The following is a 12,738-nucleotide window of genomic DNA, read 5'->3' as shown; positions in this document are numbered from 1 at the left end:
GCAACCTTTGAGCCCCCACCCAGATGAGACTTTTAAAACTCCAAAAATCCGATTCTTCAGGTATTCAAAAATAGAAAAAAAGGAGCAAAAGAAATTTCCTTCCAATGCAACAACATCCAAGAGATGACACGTGGGTGTCATTTTAAAGAAGGTCTTTCACACTTTGTAGTCAAAGTTAGTTTGGTTGTGTGCATATTTGCCACTTAAGACTTCCATCCTCCATTTCCACAGGCATTCAAAAAAAAAAAATCTTCTTTGTTAGAAAAATATACTTCTTGTGGAAAAAAATATCACCCAAGAAAACCCCAAATCCATCATGGTCTCCATTTAAAACCCCAGACATGAACACACAATAACAATCCAAAAGAAGCGAAGGCTCTTTCATTTTGTGTCCACTGCTGAAAATCCATCACCTTTCTTTTCGACTCAAGATCAAGTGATGACTAAGCCTCCATCAAATATATCAGCATATCATTTCAATTTACAACTCTCCTAACGACCTAATAAAAGCCGCCCCCGCCCGGGCTCGAAATAAAGTTCTTGCAGGTGTTCCCTGTCCACTTACCACTTGGGCCAGAACCAAGCACAGTGTCTGGAGAACTACCCAGGACTTCAGCACCACCGACAGAGAAGCCATGGTCCTTCTCCCCTGACGGTCTCACTCCCCGCTTCACCAAATCCTCGCTTCTTGCTTCCCTCTTGCTTCCTAGGCCGGCACAGTGAGAGACTGGTGGGGTAAAAAAAAAAAAAAATGCCTCGGAGAAGGTGTGCAGGGGTGGGGGTTGTGGCTATGTGCACATTCAAGAAAAAAAAAAGGGGGGGGGGCAGCAGGCAGAGGTTTGAAGTAGTAAGGAAACACATATTGCATGTGTTGCTGTGATTGGTTACTTCATGGATACATTTTTTTTTTGTCAAAGCAAAGCAAGCTCTTCCCAAATCCATAGGAACAGGATTATAGTAAAACTACTCAGAACTTTGGTCCAGTAATTTTTAAGAGGCGGGGAATACATCAGATGATGCAGGTAATAAATTTATTCTTCTATTCTAAAAGTAAAACATCAAGTGGTCTATTTTAAAAAATACAGTTAGTCTTTTTTTGCAAAATAGCAAGATTCCTCAGAACCTGAGCAAACAAATTGGAACGTTAAAATGACCTTATAGTGACCCCTAAAGTCGTTAAGTGAAATAACACGACGTTCTTTTAAGATCCACTAGAGAGCAGCAAAGTCAAAAGATTCCAGCTTGGTGCCGTTGAGGTCTTCAGCGCAGACTGAGAAATAATTGCCCACATTATTAAAACCCATCAATCATCAGACAGACAACTTTTAAAAGCTGCTTTGTCTTGTTTCATTTTTAAAAAAATATAAAACACAAATTTGTATTTGGACATGATAGTGGTGAAATTAATTGAAATAATGTTACAGTTTTGGCAGCATTGAGGACAAAAAGAGAGAACAAGCAATAAATAGCAATGCATAATATAATATATATGAATATAAATAAACCGACGAGGGATTGAGTAACACCTGGATGAGGCCTAAACGACTGACATCTCCAGAATTGTTATTATATAATAGATGTGAAAATTACAGAATTAAAATGCTGTTTAATTGAGACAAAAAATATAAAGTGCAGAAAATATATCCTCATAAAACTTGGGCCGGCTTATATACGGCACACGCTGAAGAATAACCGGATAAATAATGTCCTCGAGTGTACGTGTAAAGAGTCACGGCAAAGTGATAAAACAACCGGCCATTAACAAATCTGAAGTCAGGCTCTGGAAGTAAACAATCAGTCAAGAGGCACAAAACGACACATGGATAAGGATATTTGTTCGTTTGCTATGAAATATTCATAAGGGGGTTTTCATGCTTGTAATTCCGGCACTTTGTCCGTCGAGGGTTTTGACTTCTTTGACATGGAAAATCAATGAGCGGATGAAAACACATGATTAGGTTGTCAGTCAAGCTGCTTGAAGGAGTCTAAGTGCACTTCACTTGTTCGTGTAATTGTTTCCGTTGATACACATCACATTTTTATATTGCCATGTATCCTTTTTCAGACTATTCTTCCAAGCTTTTTTTTTTTTTAATGATGCATTTATTTTTTTAATGATGACAATTCAATTAAATTTGACTACAGTTGGGGTTATAAGGTCAGGTTTGGTGGTCGGCGGAAAAACATGCAGACATTAAACAAAATGAAAATACTGTTATCAGACTCTTAGAATTTTTCTTTTTACAGAGATCAAATCCTGATTAGAGAAAAAAATACTTGTGGTGGTCCGGCTGAAAGCTGCGGTTGTAAAATCCTTTAAGAGCTCCCCGTGTGAGGCTCATCAGTTTCAAGCACTGATCCAAATAAAAGTTTTATTCTACATCAAATATATTTCCGTTTTGTTGATAGGACATTTTTGAAGTAGTTATCCTTGCATTAACTTCCAATTAAAGATGAAGCTTCATTTCCACTTTGACAAAATAGCCAGACTGTCGGATAAAAAAAATAAAAAATAAATAAAAAAGTAAAGGCAATAATAATTAATGGACTTTGTTCAGACTACTTTGTGTCTTTCATTGCATTGAGTAAATAGTTAAGTGGCGAGTGAATTAGTCTAAAACGATTGAATCTCATGCATATTTAATCTATTTAATTGTGAAGTTGATAGCGGCGTCAACACTTCTGACAGCTGCTGGTTCCAATTGATTAACGAGACGGACGTGAATGTCGTCACACCACTTATAAATTCCCCATCTGCCATCCATTTATCACCTTTTACTCATATCGGACGAATCAATCCAGAACCGAACCTTGACGTTAATGATTGTATCATTTTTTCCCCTGAGGAAAAGATTTCTGGATTTTGGATCCAGTCGTGTGTCTTTCTGACAGGCGTATGTTTTATTATTATTTCTTGGAATATGTTTTTAGATTATCTGGCAAAAAAATCACTCGACTAATGTGAAAATAATTGTCCACGTATGAATGATAGTCGAGGAAGCTCGGTTTCATTTAAGCCAACAAAATGTTTCGTCATCGTGTTGGCTGTTGATGAAATAGCACCAATCAGCGACGGCCATTTTTTTTGAAGAACGTCTGACACATAAATAATCATTAAAACACATAAAAATCTGTCTTTAGAGGTTTTTTTGTCACATCAGGTCTCATGTAGAAATTCGAACCATACTTTCCAACACATGAACTCACTCAACAAAATATTGTCAACATATTGCGCAATCCTAACATATCAATCTCTCGCCTCGCTCGTTCCCATCTGGAGGATTTTCCTTCATCCCCCCTCGGGTGTTTGTGCACGACAACGCTTCAACACCTCACTTTGTTGGTGTTGTTACAAAATAGGGCTTGTCCAAGTCGCTTTTGTCCTTCTCGAACTGCCTGAACTCTTTCTCTCACCTTCCCGCCTTTGTCTTTGGGTGACTTATCTCCGACCGTTCCCCTTCTGTGACTGCTGTCCGGCTTCATCCATCTCTTTATCTTCCAATTTTCATCCCGTGTCATTCCACCCTCAATAACCCTTGGAGGTCTTACGCTTAACATTTGTCAATGACACTTTGGACACACCTTTTCCTCTCGCTTGATTGAAAACCTCGGCGCTGGTTTTCCTTACCGCTGACGGCGTTAGACGCCATCATCTAAACGACGCAGGTGGCTTACTGCATCACTGACTAACTCAATGTGAATTTACCTCCAGGTTGTTGACATCTTTTATTCTGGCCCGTTTAATATACCAGCTGTTCATGGATAATTTTTTTTTTTTAAGAGTCAAGAGATGTGCACGCCTCCAATTTCCCTTTCAATATCAAACATACAGTAGGTGCTTTGAAGTTCCCATTTTTAGCATTATTCTTCCCCTATTGTCGAGTTTTATTAGCATTAGCTTCTTTTGTATCTAAATCAGCTTTGTCTTGCTTTGCCATCAGGCTTTGCCATGATCATCCGCCGTCATCATTCATAACAGCTTTCTTCTCAGAGTACTAAAGCGGCAGCTGCTCTTTGTCAGCGTGGAATTGGGTCTCCTTTTTGTCCACATTTACATTTCATACAGAAACGACACATTCCATTCCACCATCATGTTCATGGTGTTTGTCCATGAATATCTTGTTCTCCTTTTACAGATTTCAAACAGTGTGCATTACATTTATTTGATGTTTTTACGACAAATGTGATGAACGAAAGGTAACTAGCAACCGGCAGCTGCTTCCAATATGTCTCCAATCCATAAAATGTGTTGTATGACCTAATCTCAGTTCACAACAAGCAATGTGCACCCTTAATTATAAACAGCTAGCTGCAGTTTGAAATCACATATGAAGAACATTAAAGACTTTTATGGTTGCTTTGGCCACCTGTAAGAAGAATGGAAACAGACATACTGAAGGGACCCAAAATAATAACAGTGGTGAATTTAACAATGTTAATAATTCTGATTTCATCAAGGGTTGGAGTTTTATCATAAATATTCACACACACACAAAATCCCAGCAGGCATTGTGTTTGTTTTGCCTTCATGGTTTGTAATCATTAAGCATCACATTTCACTTACAATTAGGATTTGCATGGCTTCACTCGTGTCATCTAAGCATACCTTGATTAAACCGCGAGGAGGGGGTGAGTTTAGTTGTCCTGAACGTTTGAAATGAGCAGCATTCATTCGTAAAGTTCACACAAGGTCATGTTATTAGTTGCACAAATTAGTGGAGCTTGGCTTTGTTTTGTTTTTTCAGAATTCCCCCCACTGGGCTCCTCTCTGTTGTCTTACTGACTGAGTAAAGCTACACAAATAAAATTCTTGTGATTATAAATATCATCAATCTGGAGATAGTCAACTTGAGCGAAATACTTTTTTACGAGGTTTACAGTGTGACGTTAAATGTTGGCTTCCCACCACAGGGCGGATATTCCTGACCACTTGACTAGAATAGCAGATGCTGTGAACATTTGCAACATTTCTGTGGAACTAACTTTCATTTTTATTTGTCTCCCGCCGGGATAGCCCACGTTGGATTTACGTCCACCGTACTAAACGTTTGTCAACTTTCCTGTTAGACACTGAGTGAGTAACAACACTTTAATTGGGCTTGCATCCAATCGTGGAATGCGTGAGAAAATCCAGACCATGTCCAGTGGGATGGACTGTGGTCATCCATGACCATGCGCAGTATTTCTCATCTTATCTTGAACATGTTTAGCATCGCTCTGTTTGAGTCCCATTTGCCTTTTATATTATTCCATGCATGCATAAAAACTCTCACATGTGGTTTCAAGCATGAATGAATATAAATGATCTCTGTGGGGGTGTTGTTATTTTTTTTCCTTCAATCATCTTTGATGGGTATATTGAAGTTGCCAGATTTTTGTAGTTTTATGGATGACAATCCATAAAACTACAAAACCATTTAAATTTTGGGATGCGGGTATTGCTCAACTCTAATTGGTTGAATTTTGGCACATATTATTTAATGATTTGGCGTTTGAAGTGGCCCGGGTCATTAAGCATTAACACAACAATGACAGTGTGGAATGAGTCTTGACTGGAAATCCACTTCTGGAAACTTCCATGTTGTACTTTTGTCATATTATGTGCAATTAGCATGAGCGAGAACCATAGCATGTTTGTTTATTCTTCTTTGGGGAAACGCTAATGAAAGGATGGCAAAATGTTTGGCGGGCAACTCTCTCAACCATCAGTAACAAACACAAACAAAATTTCTCCAAGCTACTTTACTTTTTTTCAAGCAGGGAAAACAAGAGAGTGGGAGGGGGCAAGTTGACAAAGTTCTGACTGGAGCTCTGCTGGGATTCTTTTCCTACTTCTGTAAGCTAGACGAGTGGGTGAAAATATCAGAAGACGGGTCAGTGAGTGAGTCTGAACGTTTGTAGCCAGGGAGATAGAAAGACTCCTCTTGAGACTTTAAGAACTTTACTGGCAGGATTATAAGAAGAACTCAGATATTTTTCATACCAGCACATAGACAGAAGCAACTATTGTTTGTTCTGGATGGATTGAATAATTGTTTGTTATGTGGACCCCACCACGAGGAGAAGCAGGAACAAAGCAGAGAAGGAACACATCTGGATGGAAGAGCAACCAGAAGAGGATAGAAGAGTGAACGGGACAAAGGGAAGGAAAAAATGAGCGCTCTCTGAAGAGGACGCGATCCTGAGATGGGACGCATGCTGGGCCTGATGCTGGCCTACCTGGCCCACCTTGTGGCTGGCTCCGAGCGCCAGCAGCACCAGGTGCAGCACGGCCCCTGCCGCTACACTTTCATCCTCCCTGAGGTGGAACTTTGCCAACCTCACAAAAACTTCGAGGTCTCGAACACGCTCCAGGGGGACTCCCCAGCCCAGGTTAAAACCAATCGTGGCAGGAACCAGAAGAGCAGATCCTCTTGGCAGGAAATTAAGAATCTGGAAAGTGCGACTGAGAATAATACCCTGTGGCTGCAGAAGGTACAGTCCCTTTTATTAGCTTCTAAATAAATTCTGTCTTCTACATGCCATGTGGAAGCCAGAACGTCTATTCTTGTCTGCGGCGCTTTCAATATTTATTGTATGCATAGTTTTTACATCGATCAAACATGACCGCAGTTTTGAATTTTAAAATAGAATGTTATGAATACCACAGCTAAACATTCTCACCAAATTTTTTTTTTTCCTGCCCGCCCTGTCTGCCCATCTCCATAAATTTTCCCAGGATTGTTGCATGCTTTGGAGATGATATATGCTTCTCATCACACACCTTGTCTAACATCAGATCTCCTCTACTCTCTTTCTCTTGCTCCCTTTCCTGCAAATACATTTATAAAAACACACACACTTGCCACAATTCCCCCGTGCACTCTCTGAAGCTCAAGTGTGTGAACTGAGGACCTCGCTTCCATGGTAAGCACAACCCCCCACCCCTTGAGACAGTTGCATGAGTCTGAGAGTCCAAAAAAGGTACAGATAGAAAGAAAGTGATTGTTCTTTGTGTGCTGTTGAAGAAAATGGCCACATCGATTTTTCTGTTCATGTAGTACATATCTTTGGGAAGATTGCCAAATATTGGTCATATATAAAAATCATATCCAACCAAGCCTAATGAAAAACAATGCAAAAAAAAATAAAAATACAGCACGTGTCGTTTTGCTTCGGGATCAAAAAGTGAAAACGTGCACCGAGGGTAACATTAACATTGCAAATTCCTTCTCTGCTGTTTTCTAAAAAGAAACTCATGTTTGTTTTTCTTTGTCCAAGCCCCCCCAAAGCAACCTCGCTTTCCCTCCTGCTGCTGAATGTTTGCAGAGAAGATTGAGCATGCTTTTGTTTTTCTATTAATAGCCTCCTCTGCAGGTTATGCAAATGTGGAAATATTGTACAGCTGATGACCTGGTGAAATACCGTCGGCCCCACTTTCAAAAAGCGCCGCTATGAACACACACAGAGTATTAATATTGAGCCAGACATCAATTATGACCCAAACATGGCTAATAGCCACCCTGGTGTTCCTCTGCTGCTGTAATTACACGAACAAATGAGTGCAATGTCTCGATGACTAACACACAAGATTCATTACGCTTCATCCCAAATGTGATTTTCACAATCCAGGGATCTTAAATTCTTCCGTCGGAGATTGCTTTAATCCGTGTGGTAATGGCTTTTTTTTTTTTTTTTCAACCTTGGATTTAGATCAGAAAGGCTTTGATTGTTTAAAGTGGAAGATCAGAAAGACGGAATGGACTCAGTGAGAATTACCAGCACTTCAGCCATTATTCTACTCTCAATTATTCTTTCATCAGCTGGAGAATTTCATCCAAGAGAACGTTCGCTCCGGCGTGGAGGAACTAAAAAGAACCGCCGTGCACACTCAAACGGCCGCCATGTTGGAAATGGGAACCAACCTTCTAAGCCAGTCAGTGGAGCAGACTCGCAAACTGACTGATGTTGAAACTCAGGTACGAGGTAGCCTTGACCTAATATATTGTGATACATGACATAATTGTGTCGACACGCTCTAGGTATTAAACCAGACGAGTCGCCTGGAGATCCAGCTACTTGAGTATTCACTTTTTACCAACCGTCTGGAGAAGCTCATCCTCCTGCAGACTCAGGAGATCTCACGTCTCGGTGACAAAAACAGGTGATTTTGTCTCGAGAGCTTTAATCATTCAAAGTAGCTCAATGTAGTACCGATCGTATCAGAAGTGGGAATAAAAGCCAGTCTAATCTGTCAAAACATGGCCTTCATAGTATAATAAGCATTGTGAGAGCATGTGGAGGAAGTGTGTGCAGTAAAATGGCTAGGAGGGGTTTCCTATTCTTCTTACCAGAAACGCAGGAACATGAGGTCAGGTTTTGGTCAGCGTGGGTTAAAGGCGGGTCAACACGGAAGTCGGTATGAATTAAAAAAAAAAAAAACTACACCATAAGGATATTTTGTTTTATTTTTATACAGTGATCTCGAACAGAGACTATTGGAACTGGAGGCTCGTTACGGGACGGAGCTACAGAGCTCGCAAAGAGAAAAGCAGCAGTTGCGGGAAGTGATGCAAAGGCAGAGCCGATTAGTCGGCCAGCTCCAGGTCCAACTGGGCACCGCGACTTTCAACAACACCTTGCTGCAAAAACAGCAAGCTCGACTCACGGACACGGTCGAGCAGCTACTCAACCACTGCAATGGTAATACTGATGCAAAACCAAAACATTGGAGCTACTGGATAAAAAAACATCTGTTGCATTTTTTTTCTTCTCCAGAAATTTCCAATTTCCCCAAACATGAGCCAGCTAGTTTCAGGGATTGTGCAGAGATTCTACAATCAGGACAAAGATCGAGTGGGATATACAACATACGTCTCGCAAACTCCTCCCACTCCATCAAGGTAGTGCAACTTTAAAGGTCATTGATCTGATGATTGTGACAGCGAATATATATTAAGGACATTGTGTTGGTGGAAAATGCCATTGGGTGTTTGTTTCTTATTGGGGTGAGAATCTGTGTTGAATGTGATATCAGAATAAGTTGGGAGCTAGCTGTCAATCAAGCGTAGTAACAAGCTCATGTTAATTTGATCGTGGCCTCATGTTCCTGATTTAAGATTCAAGTCTGGTGTCCTCACTGGTCTCAAGATAGCAGCATTTTTTATTCATCACTTTTACTTAAGTTTGCTGGCTGGTATCTAATCCTCAGTTTCTTTGTGTGTGTATTCTTCTTCAACCCCGGTGGGCAAAGCACCCAGGTGTTAAATTGTTGTGCCATGTGTTTCCTGTCAACGGGGGCCAATGTTGGTGCTAGTTATAACACCCCAAATCACTACTGCTGCTTTCAATCTATGCCATGAATGAGGCTGGCAAGCTGGGTGGTTTCAATAAAGTGGGCCAGATGCAGTTTTGTTCTATTTTTCAGAGATTTTGAGTTCTCTGTTGGACACGCTTCCAAAAGTTATAAAATGTGTCTCGATGACAGGGAGGAACTTTAGCAAAGACCTACATTTGAATCATTAAAGCTGTGAGCAATGGGAAAAAAAAATTTAGGCTATAAGTTGCACTTAAGATCCTTGAATTTTCCCCAAAATATATAATGTAATATATAACAATAATATATCATATATTAATTTATATAAATAATATTAATATGAATATTAATATTATAATAAATATAAAATAAATAAATAAATACAAATATTAAAAAGAAAAAAATCAATAAAATAGTAACATTAAAATATTTAATACAATATTCTATTTATGTTAAGTTGAGTCAAATTTGACTCATTTGCTGAACCGGTTTGTTATAGTCCTAAAAATATGGTACTGTATCTTGTCCTTAAAATTTCCTTTTTTTGAGGTTTTCTGTGACATGGAGACCAGAGGTGGAGGGTGGACCGTGTTCCAACATCGTCAAAACGGCTCCGTGGATTTCCATCGTGAATGGAAGGACTATAAATTGGTGGGTAGAGCCGATGGTTTGATTCGTATGTGTTTTAACATGGCGAGGCATGGGATCGCCATCGTACTGTGTGATCGAGGGTGACCTGGCGGGTGTTATCTTTGGCGGCCCTCGTGTTTTCTCCCACCTCCCATGTTATTGCACCTGCTCCCGCTTTCTGTCAGACTCTCACACATCCAAACATACACGTGTGTTTTTCAGTGACCCATAAAGTAAGAATACTATCAAGTATCAAGATCTCAATGCTCGGTTAAACAAAGTATTCCAAGTCCTTAATTCTTATCCGGCCCATTGAGTCCAAAATATTTTTATATTTTGAATCTAGCCCAGCTTTTTTAATGATTACCGAAGCAATTCATTTTTTAATTGCCACAACTTGGCCTGAAATCAGAAAAACAGAGATAGAAGGAGATTGAAGGAGCAAGAACAAAACAAATCTATGAAGATCCTTCAAGAATAATATTTTTACAAGTGGATGGTAAATATTTGGCTCGAGTTGAGAGGCATGGGAGCAGAGAGACCCTGTTGGTGGCAGATAACATAAATTATTTGATCCAGTTTCCGAGCTCTTAATCCCACTGACTGCAATCAATATCACTAAACTGTTGTGCCCTGGTCTGCAGGTCACATGATAAATGGAACTGGGCTCTTACCTTATCTACAATATACTTGCACTTGCCTCGAAGCAATCTCTTGTAGGACAGTTTCATTATGTTTCCCATTAAGAGTGAGTCACATGTCCTTGTCTGTAGTGAACGAAGCAAGCAATTATTTAAATGCTGAGCTTCAAATATTAAAGAAAATTTAAGCCTCAACTGAGTCATCACTAGGGCTACTTCCACAACTGAGTATTTAGTCTTCCTGCCATCCGAATGATAAATGTGACTCTTAAATTTAGTTACATTATCGTATTAAGCGCAAACACGCTTGGCAGGTTCTTGGCAAAAGCCGCCCGGTCATTAGCTTCTTTGTCTTTATGCCCGATCCAGGGATTTGGAGAGCCTTCTGGGGAACACTGGCTGGGAAATGACTTCATCCATAAACTGACCATATCCGGGGAATACACCCTGCATGTCCAGTTGAAGGACCGAGAGGGAAATGAGGCTTACTCACATTATCAGCGCTTCTACATAGAGGGGGAGGAGCATAATTACAGGTTTGAATCATGATGTCATATTCCTGGAAGCAATTTTGATGTAAACCATACATGGATGACTACACAATTTCAGCCTTCACGTTGAGGGCTTCAGCGGGACGGCCGGGCGGACAGACAGCATGGCCCACAGCGGTACCCAGTTCAGCACCAAGGACAGAGACAACGACCGCTGCACCTGCAAGTGTGCACAGCTGGCGTCTGGAGGTACCCCCCCCAAAAAAACTTCAAAATGTTCTCCCTGACTTATTCTTGACCACATTTTGCTCCACAGGTTGGTGGTTTGAGGCTTGTGGACCGTCCAACCTGAATGGAATGCATTATCCCAGCTCATCCAATGTGGTTCGCTACAATGGAATAAAGTGGTACTATTGGAAAGGACCAAATGTGATGGCTACCATGGTGACCATGATGGTGCGCCCAGCAAACTTCAGTTTATACCACATTTAAAAAAAAACATCAGCTCAATTGTTGCAATTCAACTCCTCAACTCACTTCCACATAGTTCCTTAGGCAACTCGATGGCATTTAAAACTTTACAAACGGCTTCTGCAGATTAAACCATTCATTTTCTTTCCTATCCTGGCTCTCATGAAATATTCATTTCTGTGTGATTTTTGCTCATAAAACCTCATTATACATTCTTACTCGGGCAATTTATGGTACAAATAAAACATTTGTTACAACATTTTAGGACAGTTAAAAAAACAATATAGCATGTGTATTTTCTAGACGGTTTAAGGAGCTGGACTCGGGATATCTTTATTTCCGTCAGTAGATATTTTTTCACAAGAAACATCTATTTGCCGATAATGTAAAAATGTGTTCTGCCCGGTGAGTTCCTCTGTAAATTGCCTTCCTTTGTAAGGCTTCACCGAGCCCGTGAAGGACTCAAGCAGACTTAACTGTCTTTGAGTTACTACTCTATTAGGTAGGATGCTCAACACACTTAAATTGCTCCGAACAATGCTGCGCTATTAAAATCGCCCGAGCATCATCTTAATATACGATATGAGTGTAAATACACAAGAAAGTCATGTCATAATATGTATGGAAAATAAATGTGCCGCATATCGTCGCAAGCAGATGTTGTGGTAGTGTGAATTGTGAATAGCGTTAAAATCAAGTTATTAGTTTATTAGAGTCTCCAAGGACTGGACAGGCTATATATAGATCACAATAGGGGCAAAGCTGGGAATGAATCCATCAAAGTGACTAATAAAGTCGAGAAATTCGGCCGACTGGCTCAACAGATCAAATAGTTGCGTTCCGGTCCAGTGAAGATCATCAAACATGCTGTCTCGCAATGTAATCCAATCGTTTCTTATGAGGTGCAACATTATTCATAATCGATATCACAATTTAAATACTCAAAATATTCCGCTTTAAGATGAAGAGCCACTAAGAAATTCGCTTGTGAGTAAAAGCATGTACTGTTGCACCGTATGTTTATCGATGACTCTCTGTTGCATGAGCAGTTTAGGCTTAACTGAGAAATGGTGCCGAGCGCTCATAAGTCTTTGTCTCGCTCCTCTTTTTTTTGCTTCACCGTCTTTGATTCATAACGGGTATTTTGGCCAACCGGGGCTCAACCCAGGTATGTGCTGGCAGGCGTGCAAAAGAGGAAGTGCTCGGGACT

At 40.3% G+C, this 12,738-nt stretch overlaps 2 protein-coding genes across 5 annotated transcripts in view; one reads left to right on the top strand and one right to left on the bottom strand.

Annotated features, from left to right (window-relative positions):
• The window catches only part of col9a2 (procollagen, type IX, alpha 2), a 162,435-nt gene that overhangs the window by 146,144 nt on the left and 3,553 nt on the right, over positions 1–12,738 (bottom strand). For 2 of the 3 annotated variants that reach the window (XM_085940011.1, XM_085940012.1), the window contains exon 1: positions 3,415–3,583. In XM_085940011.1, the coding sequence (XP_085796137.1) occupies positions 3,415–3,558 (144 nt within the window). In that variant the 5' untranslated portion in view covers positions 3,559–3,583. Of the gene's footprint in view, positions 1–565; positions 707–3,414; positions 3,584–12,738 lie in introns of those variants that run through there. The other variant, XM_085940013.1, reaches the window with a different exon arrangement.
• Positions 6,187–11,582, top strand: angpt2b (angiopoietin 2b). Of its 2 annotated transcripts, XM_085900886.1 has the most exons (9): positions 6,187–6,474; positions 7,803–7,958; positions 8,022–8,143; positions 8,459–8,682; positions 8,758–8,882; positions 9,845–9,946; positions 10,936–11,102; positions 11,176–11,306; positions 11,374–11,582. In XM_085900886.1, the coding sequence occupies exons 1-9, from the start codon at positions 6,187–6,189 to the stop codon at positions 11,547–11,549; spliced, it is 1,491 nt and encodes a 496-aa protein (XP_085757012.1). In that variant the 3' UTR covers positions 11,550–11,582. The 2 variants fall into 2 exon arrangements, with proteins under 2 accessions (XP_085757012.1, XP_085757011.1); XM_085900885.1 differs by having other exon boundaries at positions 6,198–6,474; positions 8,459–8,882.

Source organism: Syngnathus leptorhynchus, chromosome 20 (genome assembly GCF_054491065.1).
Source record: "Syngnathus leptorhynchus isolate UIUO chromosome 20, UIUO_Slep, whole genome shotgun sequence".
Taxonomy (NCBI): Eukaryota; Metazoa; Chordata; class Actinopteri; order Syngnathiformes; family Syngnathidae; genus Syngnathus; species Syngnathus leptorhynchus.
The sequence above is the reverse complement of the archived record's forward strand: the minus strand, read 5'-3'. Positions and strand labels throughout refer to the sequence as shown.

Coding starts and splice junctions, on each gene's coding strand:
- angpt2b (XM_085900885.1), top strand. CDS start 6,208: ATGCTGGCCTACCTGGCCCACCTTGTGGCTGGCTCCGAGCGCCAGCAG. Junction 8,144..8,458: donor CGTCTCGGTGACAAAAACAG/GTGATTTTGTCT, acceptor ATTTTTATACAG/TGATCTCGAACAGAGACTAT. Junction 11,103..11,175: donor GGGGAGGAGCATAATTACAG/GTTTGAATCATG, acceptor ACACAATTTCAG/CCTTCACGTTGAGGGCTTCA.